The following is a 19,063-nucleotide window of genomic DNA, read 5'->3' as shown; positions in this document are numbered from 1 at the left end:
TAGTTATTCCAAGTTGGAAACTTCCATTTGTAATTCAAATGGTTATCCATGTTTTGGTTGAAAAATGTGTGCAATAAGTTGTGATGGTAAGATAAAATCATATACTTTGCAAGCTTTTATATGTATGTGGTGTCAGCATAGGGAGTGAGGGTATTAAAGGGATAGTTCAGGATTTTCCATGGAGTCAGATAAATTTGTGGATACCATTTGTATGACTCTGTGTCCAGTACGAAGGAAGTTAGAGGCAGTTTTGCAAGTCAACTAATGCTAACTAGCGTTAGTGCTATCTTAGCGTGCTTCGGGTACAGCAATGCTAACTAGCTTAGCACAAAGATACTCTCACTCCCTATGCTGACACCACATACATAGACAAAGAGTGTGATTTTAATTTACCATCACAACTTATTGCACACATTTTTCAGCCAAAACATGGCTATCCATTTGAATTATGAATGGAAGTTTCCAACTTGGAATAAATATTTCAATGGACTGAATGAATTATTTGGCCTAATTTTGAATATTTCAAAGTGAAAAGTGAAGTGAACCATTAGAGTACAACTGTTGGACTTCCCAAGGAATCCCAAATTAGATTAATAAAAATTTTAAAAAAAGTTCAAGAAATGCTGGGCTGGCTTATGTGAGAGAGTGGTATAAGGAAATAATTTGTGACTTTTCATAAACTATGCGAATCAAAAACAAATTCAATTTTCAACCTTTTCCCCCTTGACTTATATACATTTCCCTTATCCTATAATGTGTTGGAGAGGACTACTCTTTTTTCCCCTTTAACTGGTAACACAGACTGACCCTTGAAGTGCTTGATTACTCATCTATAACCACCAGTTATTATAGTTCATGAAACAGTTATTGTACAGTAATTAGCAGAGCAAAATAAACAGCCTACAGCAGCAGTGAAAATATGTGTGATGTCACCAGCCACAGCACTGTCAGAGATGTATGAGTCATCAACCGGCTTAAGACACACGGACTGAAACAAGAAATCTGACTTAATAGACTGATCAAGTAACGCACAAACACAAACATCATGCCCATAAACAGTCCAGTGATGCACAGGCAAATCATGTCAAAATAAATGATATAAAACATAAACTGAAAAAAGAAAATAGCATTTACAAAAACACATGTTCAAAAAGCTCTAGACAAATAATAGGCATATTGATACAGATACGTTTGAAGTATTGCAGATACAATCTACAGACACGATCTACAGACACAGAGTCTTTAAATGGTGCCAGGGTGGCAGAGGCAGACACCCAGATCTGGTGTTTTCCTGTGGCAAACACAGGGTTACAGGGTGTCATGACCCCATTCTGTGTCAAAGCGCTTCAGTGGCAGTGCTATTCTGGCCACAGGGCTTGAGAGCCCTACTTGATGGAGCTGCTATAGGCACAGGCTTATATCTAAAAAAAAAACGATCTCACTTTATTGATCTCTCTTTCTCTTTCACTTTCTCAGCTTTCTCTCTCCGCCCGTGTCTCGACCTCCTCTTACTCCTTTGCTGTTCTCTCTATCCATCTCCCTTTGTGTTCCTCCCTATCTCCACTGCCACCTTGGGCCTCTCTCTTTCGCCCTCTCTGACCGTTCTTTCTCTGTGTGTGGGGAGGCTGGTGAAAGATCCCATCTCTGTTTGGCTGATTGGGTTACTGGGGCCAACACTGGGGCCAGCCATGCAGGGGTAGTAAGACAGCTTTGCATGGGCATTAAGACCACAAGGAGAGAGACGGATGAAGACATACAGACAGACCTCATGGCCTGGCCAGGAGGTTAGTCCACTCTATAAGTGATGAGAGACTGACTGACGGACTGGTGAGGTGCATCAATACTGCAATACATTAGCACTGCACTGTTCTCATTGAGCTGGGGAGGGAGGGAAGGAAAGAGTGGGATAAAATGTATTCATGGTTGGTTGAAATATTCTGAAAAGGGAGGACAGAGAGAGTGAACATGCAAAGGGTCAATGATGATGAGATGTCAGGGAGTGATGGGAGTTTTGAAGAAAGACATTTAATAATATACTTTTTTACACAAGAATAGCAACAAAACAAATGGTTAATAACACACAATTAGCTTGAAGTATAATAACAACCACAAATAATCCAAAAAAATGCAAGATGTACAATAGATTTTTGTCCCACATTATCTTACAACCTGAATAAGTTCACTCACCTTTCACAACAGATTGTGTTTCTGGGCAGTTTCCTTCGGAAAAACACTGGGCCGGAGGACTGAGATATTAGAGCAAATGGGCCTGACCTGTCGCACATTTCTGTACTGGCAATAAGTGGGCGGAAGTGATTTATCCACAGCGTGTACATTTAGCAAAGGAATTAAATCTCCATTCATTACCATGAGAGAGTTTCTCGGCCATTGCCAAAGCTCTCTTGTTTATAAGAACAAACACTCAGTGTCCTTAAACAAACACACACACACAGGTTTGTACACACCATGCGCTTACAAGAGCACACACTTTTGCAAGCATGCACAGGAATTGACAAATACTGGAAGTGCTCTGAATGTAACGTTAAGCCATTCACAATCTCCATCTACTACAGTATATCCATATCACCTCTAACTTTCAACCCCTCCTTCCACTTATCCTAGGAGGGACACAACCTCCCTCAAAAAACAAACAAGATGTGAATGTCTGGAGTGGACCAGATCAATGCTGGGTGTGCAATGTCTAAACCCTGCAGTCAAGAGTGTGGGTGTCGGGGGGGGGGGGGGGGGCACTCGCTCGCTCGCATCGGTGCTTGCAGTAGCTCAGGAGAAATGCTAGAATAGCCAAAGACATCAATCAGCGTCCAGACGTAACAGTATTTTAGGCAATAAACTCCCACTGTTTCCTCCCCGAACTCGGCCTGGCAGCAAGGGCTTCTGAACCAGACAATATGCTTCTCTCTCTCTTGGTCTAGACTGTAGGCAGAGTTAAGTCATTAGAGTTTGGTTCAACCCACCTCTTTTTCTCCATTTGCTCCACCTGTCCATCTCTCTGTCTCTCTCGGTTTTTCTCTTTCTATCTATCTGTTTCCCGCCATCTCTTCCTCTCCCACCCAACATCCAAGAGACCAGAACCAAAACGAATCTACAGTGGGGAAAAAAAGTATTTAGTCAGCCACCAATTGTGCAAGTTCTCCCACTTAAAAATATGAGAGAGGCCTGTAATTTTCATCATAGGTACACGTCAACTATGACATTGTAGGATTTTTAATGAATTTATTTGCAAATTATGGTGGAAAATAAGTATTTGGTCAATAACAAAAGTTTCTCAATACTTTGTTATATACCCTTTGTTGGTAATGACACAGGTCAAACGTTTTCTGTAAGTCTTCACAAGGTTTTCACACACTGTTGCTGGTATTTTGGCCCATTCCTCCATGCAGATCTCCTCTAGAGCAGTGATGTTTTGGGGCTGTCGCTGGGCAACACGGACTTTCAACTCCCTCCAAAGATTTTTTATGGGGTTGAGATCTGGAGACTGGCTAGGCCACTCCAGGATCTTGAAATGCTTCTTACGAAGCCACTCCTTCGTTGCCCGGGCGGTGTGTTTGGGATCATTGTCATGCTGAAAGACCCAGCCACGTTTCATCTTCAATGCCCTTGCTGATGGAAGAAGGTTTTCACTCAAAATCTCACGATACATGGCCCCATTCATTCTTTCCTTTACACGGATCAGTCGTCTTGGTCCCTTTGCAGAAAAACAGCCCCAAAGCATGATGTTTCCACCCCCATGCTTCACAGTAGGTATGGTGTTCTTTGGATGCAACTCAGCATTCTTTGTCCTCCAAACACGACGAGTTGAGTTTTTACCAAAAAGTTATATTTTGGTTTCATCTGACCATATGACATTCTCCCAATCCTCTTCTGGATCATCCAAATGCACTCTCGCAAACTTCAGACGGGCCTGGACATGTACTGGCTTAAGCGTCTGGGACTGCAGGATTTGAGTCCCTGGCGGCGTAGTGTGTTACTGATGGTAGGCTTTGTTACTTTGGTCCCAGCTCTCTGCAGGTCATTCACTAGGTCCCCCCGATTTTTGCTCACCGTTCTTGTGATCATTTTGACCCCACGGGGTGAGATCTTGCGTGGAGCCCCAGATCGAGGGAGATTATCAGTGGTCTTGTATGTCTTCCATTTCCTAATAATTGCTCCCACATTTGATTTCTTCAAACCAAGCTGCTTACCTATTGCAGATTCAGTCTTCCCAGCCTGGTGCAGGTCTACAATTTTGTTTCTGGTGTCCTTTGACAGCTCTTTGGTCTTGGCCATAGTGGAGTTTGGAGTGTGACTGTTTGAGGTTGTGGACAGGTGTCTTTTATACTGATAACAAGTTCAAACAGGTGCCATTAATACAGATAACGAGTGGAGGACAGAGGAGCCTCATAAAGAAGAAGTTACAGGTCTGTGAGAGCCAGAAATCTTGCTTGTTTGTAGGTGACCAAATACTTATTTTCCACCATAATTTGCAAATAAATTCATTAAAAATCCTACAATGTGATTTTCTGGATTTTTTTTCTCAATTTGTCTGTCATAGTTGACGTGTACATATGATGAAAATTACAGGCCTCTCTCATCTTTTTAAGTGGGAGAACTTGCACAATTGGTGGCTGACTAAATACTTTTTTCCCCCACTGTATAGTGAGTGACAGTTACTGACTATAGGACTGATGTACTGTCCCTGGCTAGAGAGAGAGCGAGAGAGAGAGAGAGACAGGGAGGGAGGGAGGGAGGGAGGGGAGAGAGAAGGGGAAAGAGAAAGAGAGAAAGAGGGAGGGGAGGATGAAGAGGTACAGTATAGTGGACATAGGGGACAGCGGATGGAGGGAAAAAGATTAATACAGAGGGATGGAAAAAGGAATGATGATGACACGTAATATATTTTGACATTCATATTTTATTTAGAGGGATGACAGGGGGAGATCCAGTGTGCAACAGGAACAGCTCTCCACTCTCTGTTTAGGAGGTTTTTTTGATGGGATCAGATTGGTACAATGTGTGCTGCAAAGGTAGAACCAGGCTAAAATAAATATGAGTGCCACAGGGGTGCCATCAGAACCGGTGATAATAAAATGATTAAAGACAGAACTCTCATCTAGCCTATACCCTCTCTGCCCTCTATCTCCCCCTCGAGACATTTCCTATCATCCCCTCTTTCTGCCGCTCCATCCATCTCATCTTTCTTTCCCTCTCTCCACTCCGTCCTCACTCCCTCTCCCCCCTCCATCTCAATAGATAATTGTGGGCAGCGTTCTGTATATATGAGTGCAATATTTCACAGAGCAGCAACATTGCATGACATCTTTATCAACAGCATACTTTCTTACTGCAGGCAATTTCATACGAGACCTGCAGTGAGGGAGGAAGTTAGAGAAGAAAAATAATATTGAGGAGATGGAGGAGATGTGAGACTTGGAGAAAGAGTGTATATGACTGCACGTTGCGGAGTGTGTGTGTGTGTGTGTGTGTGTGCCAGACTGCCTTAGTGTGTATGTCTGTATGCGCTCTGCCAAAAATCCTAAGTGAATTTGGGCAAAGAGGGTTGGTAAGGGTTAGACAGAAGGAGATGCTGTGCAGGGAATAGTGATGGGAAGGCGAAACGACACTGTTTCAAAGAGAGAAAGAAATAGAGGGAGAGATACAGATATACAGAGACAGAGAAGAAGAAGGGGGCAGTGAAATTAAAAAAAATAAGAGAGAAAAAAAATATGAATATTCAAAAGGAGTATAATGTCAACAGCTTTGAAACAGAATAAAATATTTAGCAGCATCCCTTAGTTATTTTGCTATGTCTTCTGATGAGGATGCATATTCGCTTGGAACGCACGAAGAAGACCCAACGGCGCTTCTTCTACCAAATCTAGTTCATGTACAACATTAAATAAGGGATTATTCAAACTTTGTAACATTTTGCATCTCTCTCTCCTTTCTCTTTGTCCCTCTCTTTTCATCCTAATCTCTCAGGCCCTGCTCTTTGGTCCGCATATCTGCCTTTCCTGCAGAATATCCTTTTCCTAGCCTTCAATTATCTCCCTTTCTCTCATCCCCCATGCCGTCTTGTCTCTCACTCTTTCGTCTGCTATTGATCTTCCCCTTCCTCCACTACCTGGCTCGCTCCCTCTCCCTCTCCATCTATTCCTACTCCTTTCCTTAATCCCCCGCCAATCCATCCCTCCTGCAATCTAATGATTCCTCTCCTTCCCTTTCTCTGTCAAAGCCGCCCGCCCCTCTCCCCTGCTTTCCGGTCCCTGTTATGTCTCTCTCTCTCTCTCTCTCTCTCTCTCTCTCTCTCTCTCTCTCTCTCTCTCTCTCTCTCTCTCTCTCTCTCTCTCTCTCTCTCTCTCTCTCTCTCTCTCTCTCTCTCTCTCTCTCTCTCTCTCTCTCTCTCTCTCTCCTGTATTATACTCTCCTTTACTCACTCCCCCCCTCCCTCTCCTCTCTCTCCCTCACTAAATCAAATCCAGCAGCACATGTTAGAGACATGCTCACACAAAGACCAGGGGGGTGCATAGGCATTAGCACCATCACGCTCACACATGGACACACAACCACACACAGTTAGCACCACTGCACTCATCTGTTGAACCGAGGGGGTTTAAAAAGAGAGAGGGGTGTCCAAGCTAAACAGAAAAGGTTAGACAGCAGGTCAAAATAAATGAGGGGATAAAAAAAGAAAAGAGAACAGAACGAGAGAAAGGGAGAGAGATGGAGAAAGACGTCAAGAGAGAGATTTGGAAGGAGAGAGTACAAAAAACATGGGACAGAGCCTAGGGAGGAGGAGGGTGTCAGTGGCAGAGAGAGAGAGGGGGGGGGGGGGGAGTCAGCAAGAGAGGTGTGCTCATTCGCTCACGAGAGTGAGTGAGAGATAGCGAGAGAGAGAGAGAGAGAGAGAGCGAGCGAGCGAGGGAGAGAGCGTGTGAGCATTTAGTCCTGCCAGCGCACGGTAGTGCAACATCAACGGAAGACGGGATAAAGAAGCTCTGAGCGAGGGACAAGGAAAACAGAGGAATACACTTCTGAAGAAAAACAAAGAGGGGATGGAATAAAAAATCGCATCCTACTGCTGTTGGTTATCCTGTTTCATCCAATTTCTGTTGGAGAATTCCATAAGCAAAGAAATAGAGAAAACACATACATGTGATATATATATACAACTCCTATACATATATATCAAATTATGCCTGTTTTCACACAAGCTGCTTTTGGGGAAGGACTGTGTTGAGGTCCCTTACATAACAATTGGAAGACTGTTTTAATGTGCAGCATTTGGTAAAACTGTTGCATATTAATGCTTTGGCTTTTTTGTCTCAATGGAAAAAACAATGCAATGATGCAAATGAACATGATAAAAGACCACAAACAGCTTTGCTGCAGTCCCATTTTTGGAGGCTTCTTGAAAACAGGATTTTGCATTGCCTTTTGTTGCCGCCTCTCCAGTTATTTAGCCCTTGGAACAGGTTAGGGAGTTGAGGCTTGGGTGTGTTGAATGCATGGACCGCATTCCACAGGCTCAGTAATACCTTCCCGTATTCACAGCAGTAACGCAGCAGAAAACCTGCTCTTTAGTTGTGTCTGAAAGAGAGAGAGGTAAGTGAGGAAGAGAGAGGAAATCAGAGCAAGAAAAACAAACAAAAAAGGCAGCAGAGAGGGATATGGAGTCTTGGTAAATAAATGAAGACAAGGAAAACAAGGGACCAAAACAAATAAAGCAACTAACGATTGACTACAGTAAAGAAGTGCGACACTCTACTCAGAAATGTAATTACACCGCATGTTCGCTCAAAAGTGAGCTTCTCATAAATTTAGACTAGGGAGGACTGGACTAGACTCCACAGGCTGGGGGGATTTTTCAGCACGCTGCCCTTCTCATTCCCCAATCCCCTGCTTGGTAGCACTTGTGGGGTTCTAGTTGTCAAGCAGCAGAGCTGTATTGGTGACCCCATCTTTTCAGAATCCCTCTCAGGTGTGGTGTGGAGCCGATCTGACAGCACCAAGAGAAACCCACAACAACAGAAAGTGACTGGACCCCCACCCCTCAAAATCCATTAAGCCAAACTGACACTGACGGAGCACTGTCGCCTATGGATTTGAGTGTGTGTGTGTGTCTGTGAGAGGGTGTGTGTGAGTGTGTGAGAAAGGCTGCCTGCCTCAGGTGCTGAGGACTGCTTTTTAATCTGGACTAAATCATCATGGGATTTTAGTTTAGATCTCATAGGACAATATTGAAGAACTGCAGGCTGTGCTTTTGCTAGAGGGGGTGGAAACAAAAACCAACATACTTTTTTTCTGGCATAATATAATATTGAAGACCAATTGTAGAATAGCATCTAACTGGAATTGCACGTCTGGAAAGGGAAGGAATGAGAGCAGCATGTTCCACTGAGCAAAGGGATTCAAAATGGCTATAACAAAAATAAGAAAGAATCAAATGAACATTCAGTTGAAGACCAGGCAGTTGCTAGAGGCAAGATAATCTGAGTGGGGAATATCAACAACTCCCATATTTATAGATTATGACAAGTGGATTATCTAGAAGTTCCAGTGCTTTGCAGTTTCCCCCACTTCAGCATTGATTAATGCTTGGCAGGGCAATTATCAAAATCTGTGTGTCCCTCTCCTAAATGAAGACGTTTACAGAAAGGAGCTTGGATCCGTGAGGAATCTGCTTTTCCACTGGCACTGTTGGGATTCCAAATCTCTCTGGTTTACGGATTACACCTTCTCTATTGGGGGGAAGATTTTTTTTAAATGCCACGGGCCAGTTCATTTCTGGGTGACACCTCCTAAACTGGAGGTGCTCCAGATTTCTGGATTTTGGATCACATCTGCTGTTAACATTTGGCAGAAAAGGGCAGTATTTTCGCAACGCTGCCAGGACTGTGTGTCTGAGTCTGGGACTGAATCACTGGGGACTCATTCGTGAGGAGCAGGTTGAGATTCGAGGTTGATTTGTTTCACTTACTTGCTCATCCCCCTTCTTCATGGTCATTTATTACTTCACACTGAGCCTCCTGTAACTGTGTGCCGTAATAACTCTTAGCAAGGTAATTGAAAGCTCTTATTCTTTCAGGCAGTTGCTGTGAATATAGGCTAATCCATAAGCTCTCAACTCCTTTTCAAATCTCTAGTGTGTGAAATACCTAAAAGGCTATTTTTCCATGTCAGTTTTTTGGGACCAGTAAGAAGCCTGCATTTCTGAAGTTGGTGTTTATTGGTCTGCACCAGCTTTGAGACACTTCAGCAACTGAACAGAAGCAGCATCCACGGGTATCCAACATGGCTGCCCATTCTGTGCTTATCTGCCTCGCCTTCAGCTTTCTGCTGGGCTTCACTTCACTGGGCCAGAACTCTAGGCAGGCTGGGGCCGATGCCCAGGCCACCAACCAGACGGCATCCCCCTCTGATTCTCCGGAGGCTACGCTGGCCACTCCGGTGGCGGAGGACCAGACCATCCCAATGATAGGCAGCCGCTGCCGGGGCTACTACGACGTCATGGGCCAGTGGGACCCGCCGTTCAACTGCAACGCGGGCGTCTACCTGTTCTGCTGCGGCTCCTGCTTTTACCGCTTCTGCTGCCAGTTCAAGGTGCACAGCCTGGAGCAGGAGTCCTGCTCCAACTACGACACGCCCGTCTGGGCCAACACCGGCAAGCCGGCGGCCCCCGTCACTGAGGTGCAGGAGGAGCCCGACCGAGACCGCACCCACATGATCGTCTACATCATCTGTGGCGTGGTGGCCATCATGGTGCTGGTGGGCATCTTCACCAAGCTGGGTCTGGAGAAGAGCAGAGGCGGCCAGACAGACATGACCAACTCTAGGTAAGAGAGTAGCAGGGGTCATGGGCCAATGGGACGGGGTGGCTGGGGGGCAGGGTGGATGAGGTTGTGCTCTTAACAGCGATAATAGGTGTGAACATGGAGTGTTTGCGTAAAGCTATTTGTGGAGAGCCCAGACTATGGCTTCTAGTACACTGTGAGGGAATGGGAGCTGGTTTTTTGGGGTGGACTATTGACATGTGCTGGCTGGCGCACTGCCAAGGGCTAATTCTAGTTCAGCGAAAGTGAAGGGAGGGCTGGGTGTGACTGGCTGTCCTATTGGTTGTTAAGAATGAGACCACAGGGATGGTGTTAATACAAGTCATTAACGGATCTCTCAATTGAGGGGAGGGGGACTTCAACCACACCAGTATTATTACTGAGAGAACAGAGGGCCCAGCCACACCCTCGCAGGCTCTGTTATCTCAGAGGAGACAAGCTGCAGGGCTGAGGGGGCGAGAGAGAGAGAGTCAGGAGCCTCCGATACCCGAGTCATCCGCTGTATTGATGAACCCAATGACAAAGGCGGGGGGAATGGAAGGGCAATCCATTGGAGCGCGAGGCTGGGCGGCCATCATTTCCCCTGATTTACCGTAGTGCGCAGGGTTGTTTTTACGAGCCTCGATGAAGGCGTCCTGCCATCCTACAACGGGCGGGGAGTGGGGGGAGGAGTGGGGGGAGGGCGACAGAGAGAGGGGCAGAGGGTGGTATCCTATTGATCAGCAGGGAGAAACCCAATCAGGTCAGTCAGCCAGTTGTCCCAGTCACTGGGCCCATTGATTCACTGAGACCCCAATTTCAAGGTTGTGGACGGCTAAAACACGCACACAAACATTGTAGATGCCTGGGGATAGTTTTAATTACGTTACTTGAACAATAACCTACTTTAATAAACTATGACTTTCCAAAGTGTTTTAGCTTTTCCTGAATGGATCTAGTGAGTCTAAATTGAAGAGAATAGATTGATATGATTTGACATCAGAAAGGGTATGATCACTAGTATGAGAAAAGTAATCAAATGTTTTCATGAACATGAAACAGTGCCTTTAGATCTTTGATATATTAGAGGGAAGGAGACAGTTGTCTGTGGCTCATCACAGGGGTACTGTATCTGGAATTTGCTTCTCACTGTGTGTGTTTGTGTGTGTGTGTGTGTGTGTGTGCATCCTGCGGTAAAGCTTTCTTACAGTGTAACAGAATATGTCTGGTGTTTTGTTGTGCATTCAAGGAGTAATTTATTTCATTCATTCAAAATGCCTTTCAACAGCTGAATGTTATTGAATGCTGTATACTATAGCACAGCATGAATGTAAGTTTAACTAAGATGAGCACATATTTTAATAACAGCTTTCTGTTATCAGATATTCTATTGTTGAATGTGTAGTAAACTACCTGTGAAATTGATCATTCATACTTTCTAAGTTGGACGTGTTTCTAAGATAAAAAATTTAAGTGTGATGTATACAGTATGTACTTGTGTGAGATAGTGTTTTTATAGGTCTACTACTGCTCAGCTTGGGAGAGTTTACCGTCACTGCACCACTGCTTGCTTTGATTGCAAGACACAGATCCCATCATACCGTCAGCAGCTTTATCACCATTTTATTCAAACATCTCGCGTTTGAACCGCATCCCAGGCCTCCGTGCCGCCCTGTTCCCCTGTACCACTGTTTAATTTTATTTTTTATTTCACCTTTATTTAACCAGGTAAGCCAGTTGAGAACAAGTTCTCATTTACAACTGCGACCTGGCCAAGGTAAAGCAAAGCAGTGCGATAAAAACAACAACACAGAGTTACATATGGGGTAAACAAAACATAAAGTAAAAAAATACAACAGAAAATATATTTACAGTGTGTGCGAATGTAGTAAGTTATGGAGGTAAGGCAATAAATAAATAGGCCATAGTGCAAAAATAGTTACAATTTCGTCATTAACACTCTAGATCCAAACTGTTACTGTACTGTACTGTTCCCCTGTCCCACTGTTCCCCTGTCCCACTGTTCCCCTGTCCCACTGTTCCCCTGTCCCACTGTTCCCCCGTCCCACTGTTCCCCTGTACCACTGTTCCCCTGTACCACTGTTCCCCAGCGGGTACATGTGTTTGTTTGCTACGCCACAGCGAGCCTCATAGTCTCCAGCACACATTGCGTAAAATGCTGCACAGAGATATAAAAAATGCATCATCTCCTTTGATGCGCTGATTCGCCCGGCTCGTTTAGAGAATTACTAATGTGCCAAGCCAACTTCAACTCAGCTAATCTTGTGCATGGCTTAGTCTGATGTGGACGAGCGGGGAGAGAGTGCTTTGCGTTTCCCTCCAGATTCAGATATGGAACTGGAGGGGATTTGTGGCCCATGCCTTTAGCTCCTGATGTCCACGTTTCTAACAGGTTGCTCATGTATGTGCAGCACAGCAGACTTAGTCCCACGACGAGGACAAAACATTTAATAGTTTGATGGGTGAAATATTTCAGCTCTGTCTCAAGCTTTACAAAATGTAATTTCATGTTCTGTGTGCTTACAAGATGCTTTTACTTACCAGGGAGTGGCTCACCTGTTTAAATCCTTCACATAGGCTATTCCATTAATGCGGCTGGATATTCATCTTGAGCAATTCAACTGAAGTGCTATCCTCAAGGGCACGGCATCAGCCTGACCCACCAGAAGTCTAAACAGCCAATACTTAGCATACTATTCTCACAATTCCTACCACTGCTCTTGCTCATTCATAGCCAATGGTTGCCTGGCTACCCATCCACATTGTTCCGCCCAACTGGTGTTTCTTCTCCACAATGAGTCTGGATTTGCCTCCCTCCCTGACGATTTCTAGAATGCAAACACATTCTGACCGCTTTGATTGGTCCCAGACAACGATGGGTTGGGCCAGAGCCGGCCTACATGATGACATTATCAACTTTGATACTCTGATTGGTTAGACTTGTTAGAGACGATCCAATCGCTGATTAATTTGTTTTGTACAACGCCCCTCATTTTGAAGTCACACAAATTACTTTAGGGTGGAGGTTTCAAACTGAATGTATGTAGTGATCGATAGAGCAGTGGAATTAAATTCAGGATGAGTCATCAGGCAAAACCAATGCCAGCTTTGAAGGACAGAAAGAAATATGCAAATATTTGAAAACAGAGAAAATGTATGCCTTCACAAATTAAAAGGGCAACAACTGATGTGAAGTATATTCCTCCAGTGTAGTCTTTAACAGGGGATTTAACATTATTAATATCTTCACCTCTTTCTCCACAGAGGTCCCTGCTGCATATGTAAAACAACATTCTGCCCTATTATTTTCCTCTATGCTCTTAATACAAAAACCAAAATAAACACTTTGATGATTTCTCGAACAACAAAATAACCTCCCTCCCACATTGCAGAGGCGGACCAAATTATTTATCTTATGAGCCCCCATATTCAGTGTAGCTGAGCGAAGAAAGAAACTTTCTCCCATTAATAATGCATGGGGGCTTGCATGGAGCCATGCATCGTCTGCAGATGGCCTTGTTGTCCCTTGGGACTGAGGCCACTGTCCGTCACTTCATGTCAGTCACTGCGCACTGAGTGTACTTTGGTGTTCGATAACGCTCTATTGGAAAATAAGAGCCCTTAGACAGTGATTCACTGACAGCCAGGAGCTCGTCTGATTTGTGGATCTACTCAGTGAGCAACAGCAAACCAACATAGACAGTGAGGGGTTGAAATATTGTTTCCTGGGGACATATACTGCCATCCATGCAAAGGCACAGCCATTATGGCTCTGGTGTGAACACCTTACTCAGAGACGCAAACAGGTGAATGACTTAAGGCTGGAGTGCGAAAACTGGTTCCAGCGTGGAGCGGTCATGCACAACTTCTATTTACCCTCTGTGGAGACCCACCTGCTCACACATGCCCACACCTAATGGATCATTCTTGACACACACGGGAAATTGTTGAATGTGAAAAACCCAGTAGCGTTGCAGTTCTTGACACAAACCGGTGTGCCTGGAACCTACTACCATACCCCGTTCAAAGGCACTTAAATATTTTTGCCTTTCCCATTCACCCTCTGAATGGAACACATACTCAATCCATGTCTCAATTGTCTCAAGGTTTAAAAATCCTTCTTTAACCTGTCTCCTCCCCTTCATCTCTACACTGATTGAAGTGGATTTAACAATTGACACCTAGATTCACCTGGTCAGTCTATGTCATGGAAAGAGCAGATGTTCTTAATGTTTTGTATACTCAGTGTAGGTAAGTTGTCTGAATGGACAAGTAAAAAAAAAACGAAAAATATCAATAATTTACTCCGATCAGAATTCGATAAGAGGCCAACATTGGAATAATATTAAAATCTATTTTTCATATACAAATAAAAAAGCATACATGTCAAAGTGTAGGTGATATTCATAGCCTATTGGCTACAGCATAATGTCCAAACCGATGCTGACATGATGGAGGCCCCAGAAAATGTAGCCAAACTTTAGTGAGACTTTTAATTACATCAAAATATAGGCTACACACCAGTCATGTTTAACAAATAATTAACATTAACGTCTAAAGGCTTGATTCTGTTGACAGGCACGGTTCGTTCAGATCAAATGGTCACAAGACCGGAGAGTGAAGTACAATGCCTGTTGTGCACCGCACATCACCCACCTTGATTCTGAGCGGAGGCGTCAGCATTTCTTTACTATTTAACCATAAATGTAATTGTTTAAAACCTGGACGTTTTATGTCATTTTATGACGCATGCCTTACCTTGTTTCAAAGTAGCCTTGCCTAGCCATCATAGGAATTATTTTATAAACACTTAATATGCCATTAAAACCAGCATTTTTCTCATGTTCTATTGGTTTTCAAATCAAGGTGATTTTATTGTCCAAAAGCATAATCATAATCATATTAGTAGGGTGGCTTGGAGTTAACCCCCCCCCCCCTCCTGTATTTCTCAGACACACCACTTTGTAACTGAATGTTTTTTCAACACTTTCCGTGGATGCCACTAGTCTGTGTAATCTGTTTCATCTCAACTTTTTAATTCACTCCAACAAAACGATTGAGGTACATTGATCTAATATTTTGTCATTTAGAAAAAGATACCCCAGGGAAATCAATGCAAGTCAATGGCACCTATACTAGCATTTTCCAAATCATGTCCAAATCATCTATAAGTTACTTATTTGAGTTCGACAATCAATTTTGAGATACTTTAGGATGATTTGGACAGGAAGGGCAAAAATAATCAAATCAAAACTCATAATAATGAGGATATTAATAGTGAGATGTGCAATGTCATTTTGTTCCGATATTTTATGCATTTCATTCAAATAAGATACCTAGACTTTAACTTTTAAGAGTCAATTACAAAATAATTACAAAATAAAAAGTATGAAATGGATTTTAACACACTAATTTTCAGGGGGCGTTTTGCCTCGATAGTGGGGCAAAAGGCCCCCTTTCTAAAAAGTGTATGTTTTTATTGATAACAACAAAAAATCTGCCCACTTATTTCCCTTCAAAATGTGTGCCTAAGGATAGCCAGTATACACATATCTAACTCTTACCAAACTTCTGTCAGAAAATAGACATTTCCCTTAAAGAAAAGATCCACCCAAAACCACTCATTCCTTTAATTTACAGTGTTAAATAACACTCATATGTGAGAACAATATTTTTTTGTGAACAAATGTTTCATTTTGGCATTATAATAAGGTTGGTAGCAACATGGAAAATCGTTGTGGAAATCTGTTGTAGCTCAAGACTACCAAATGCAATGCTTTCTCTATGGGCTGGCTGGCTAGCTAGGTAGCTAGCTAGCAACTGTAGCTACACACAATAATACCAAAGACAATATCAGCATGTAAAGTAGCTGTAAAATCGCCTAAACAAACTGCACTATCAATTTAGGAGTCTACAATCTCACCATGTTCAACCTGCAACCTCACAGAGTGGTCTGACATTCGCAACGGAAGATATACTTTTGAGGAGATGGGAAACGTTGCCCATGCAACGTCAATGGGCCACACGGTGCATTCTGGGCCATTCTGGGAAAAAGGAGTGCTCTCCTCAAGGAGTGTATTGGGCGCTAGCTCAAAAACCCAACATTAGCACGAATTTCGTCAACAAGAGGTACAACATTACAAATCTTATCTGAGATGTGAGATAATTAACTTTCTATCTGAAATATCGTATAGCTTTGGAATTGTGACATTACATACTTTCGAGGAAAATAGGCACGTCAACATATACACTGACTTTGAGAAGGGATTTCGTGACGATTAATTTAGCAACCGGGTGACGCAGCATGACAACGTGAACGCGATTGGAAAAATGTTTACCTTATGCTTCCGGGTTGCCATTTCAGCCCAGAAGCTTTCCATTTCAGTTTCGTCCTGCAGGGATATCATTGGCATGGTCTGATCATTTAGAAACTCCTCACCCAGAAGGTCATGCTCCTCTGGCCCATGGTATGGGAGGAGATTGGGAAACCTATTTATGAAAGTAGAGTTACAAGTTGTTACGTTTTAGGTATATAGTCATCAACAAGCAGCAGTTCATACACATCTTTGAGGAGAAGCCACATAAGAATATCTCATGTGCAGTTTAGGAGTGAACACACCTCATCATAAAACACAGGGTATTTTAGCTAAGATGATAGACAATAATTAGAGAAAAAAAACGAACCTTTCAACAAAGTACAGGACATCTTCGATGTCATTTTCAGCCCTCTGCCGTACATCTACAAATTGTGCGTGCTTGATCAGTGGCTCTTCCAGTGGCAGCTTCTTAAGTGCATAGTCCACAGCACTTGTCAGGAAACACAACACAGCTTCATGGAATGAATCCACCTGCTGTGGTGTGATGTCACCCTCGTCGAGTAATCTGTTAAGTTTAGCCCTGGTTGTGAACCCAATGTTCAACTTTCTTCCTGTCACAGATACAGCATATCGGTATAAGGTACAAGGCTAAATATCACATATCACAGTGTTTGATCATAATAATAGTCAAATACTAACCTGGTAAATGGTTTGCCTTTTCTTTAAAGGCAATTTCACAAGGCTCCTCATGGCACTGCAGAGCTGCTGGAACCATAAACTTGGAACATAGCTTGCGTACGAATTTCACCATCTATAACAGATATTTACAAAAATAGTAGGTGAAACCTGTTTTAGAGGATCCCTGCAGATATCAGCAAGAAACACAGAATGGAAAAAAACGGCAAAATCCAATCCCACCTCACTCATCATGTAACAAAAAGATTGATGACTGCTCTCTCTGAAGCAGCAAGTTGAAAGAAGTGAAAGTTGGTACGGTGGCTTGGAAGAACAGCAGGTACACTTCTGTCATGGGGTCAGTGAATGTCTGCACAAGTCTACTTCTATTGCACACATTTCCTGTATTTATGTTAAATTCTTTGGAATACATCTGACCTGTTCGAAATCAGCTGAGTTTACATTCACCACACTAAATCCTGTTCACACGCACAAACAAATAATTTCTTTCAAGATTTAAAGTTTAAGAGAGTGAGTACTCAATTGGACGACATTTCATTGTTACATACCTAGTCTCAGCTCAGCTTCTTATCAGACTTCTTGAGGTAGTGACCGTTTCTTCTCCTGTTGTCTTTCGCGGCAATGGTATCTCTTCTTCTGTCGCTAACTTCGGGGTGCAGCGCATATGGTTCAGTGGCGCTCATCAGCGCTGTCTACCGTCGGGGAGTTTGAAAAAAGGAACGAACGAGTCTCGGCCGATTATTTTTGCGTGAGAAATTGGATGTGTGACGTGAGTGCGTGTGAAAACAGGGAAAAACGTGTGTCACACGGCGAAAGCGTGAGAGTTGGCAGCTCTGTAATTACATTTTCGAACGTTCACACGTAGCTTACAGCCATGTGGGCATTGTTGAGCTTATAATATGAAGAAATTAAACCTTATCAACATTTTAAGCTAAACGGTCTGATCTGTTGTATCAGCTCTATTGTTTTTTTTACATTTCTTAATGTGCGGTGGTTGTATGAATTTAGGATACGTCATCCCAGAACTGTCCCAGAGTCTGTTTTGAACCGTAGACATATTTGTATAGTCCCTGGGACAACAGGATGCCCTTAAATTTGAGCCCTGGTTGTAATTGTAATGTTGCAGTATTTTATAGGCTACCAAGGGTGGCCAACCATCCTCCAGGAGAGCCTTAAATAGGCAGTGTTGTATTTTGAGACAGGCTTGAATATGCAAAGAAGCCAATAGACAGTGTAGCCTTAATTTTTCTCTGATTCTCTATAGTAAAGAAGATAGTAATGCATTTTATTTTGTAAAGTGGTTCCATGCATCATTCAATTATGTAAAAATGGTGTTAGACCTTTTTTTTAACTTGAGCTTTTGGACAAATAAAAAGTATGTCCTACTTGCCTGAAAGACAAGAGTCTAAAAAAGTGTCAAGCCCTGATGTATGCACACAAACTCATATGCCTGTACACACACACAGACACACACACACACACACACACACACACACACACACACACACACACACACACACACACACACACACACACACACACACACACACACACACACACACTCACACACTCACACACACACACACACACACACACACACACACACTGATAAAACACTTTTGACAGCAGGTGGTCTCCAGGCTTTTCCTTTACCCTTTTCTGGTATATCACTCCTCACTTTGAATTGTCCGGTCATTTCCCTCCCTTCATCCAATGTCTCTATCCTTTACTCTCCCACCCCTTAGTGGTGGCCCCCTGTACGCTGTCTGTCGCTCCAGATCAGGTCAGGGGGAGTGGTCCATAAAGCAGTCAGGAGAGATGGGAGAGGCTGCTGCTCCAAAGTGGATTTTGCATTAGGTGTGTCCTGGACACGATGGGACTGGGACCCCCTCCAGGGTGTAGGTAGTGAGTGCAGGCAGGGACGCTCAGATGTGCTATGTGCGCGGCATTATTTACAGTCTTTTCCACACATACACACACACGCACACGCTTGTGAACATACAATACAAACAAAATGTGTTATAGTTTAATAAAACTAAACCCAAAATAATCCACTGTCTGCTAGCACTAATAAGCCCTAGAACACATAGAGATCACAGGAGTTTGGTGGCACCTTAATTGAGAAGAACAGGCTCATGGTAATGACTGGAGCGGAATGGTGGAATAAGTCGCTCTGGATAAGAGCGTCTGCTAAATGACTAAAATGTAAATGTAAATGTA

The 19,063-nt window shown here is 43.3% G+C and overlaps 1 protein-coding gene and 1 long non-coding RNA gene across 2 annotated transcripts in view; one reads left to right on the top strand and one right to left on the bottom strand.

Moving 5' to 3' along the window:
- Nucleotides 1-7,094: 7,094 nt before the first annotated feature.
- Nucleotides 7,095-17,527, bottom strand: LOC311104173. Its single transcript, XR_014610142.1, has 5 exons — nt 17,392-17,527; nt 16,847-16,958; nt 16,515-16,758; nt 16,169-16,319; nt 7,095-7,587 (listed from the first exon to the last, which is right to left on the bottom strand). It is a non-coding gene; the product is annotated as an uncharacterized lncRNA (long non-coding RNA).
- LOC311104147 (protein shisa-8) overlaps nt 9,292-19,063 on the top strand; it is a gene marked incomplete at both ends in the record, with an annotated part of 87,048 nt that continues 77,276 nt past the window's right edge. Inside the window, one exon of the mRNA XM_084145836.1 lies at nt 9,292-9,833. Coding sequence (XP_084001962.1) covers nt 9,292-9,833 — 542 coding nt within the window. The remainder of the gene's footprint in view (nt 9,834-19,063) is intronic.

Source organism: Coregonus lavaretus (genome assembly GCF_964263955.1).
Source record: "Coregonus lavaretus genome assembly, chromosome: 28".
NCBI lineage: Eukaryota > Metazoa > Chordata > Actinopteri > Salmoniformes > Salmonidae > Coregonus > Coregonus lavaretus.
This window is presented reverse-complemented; position numbering and strand designations above follow the sequence as displayed.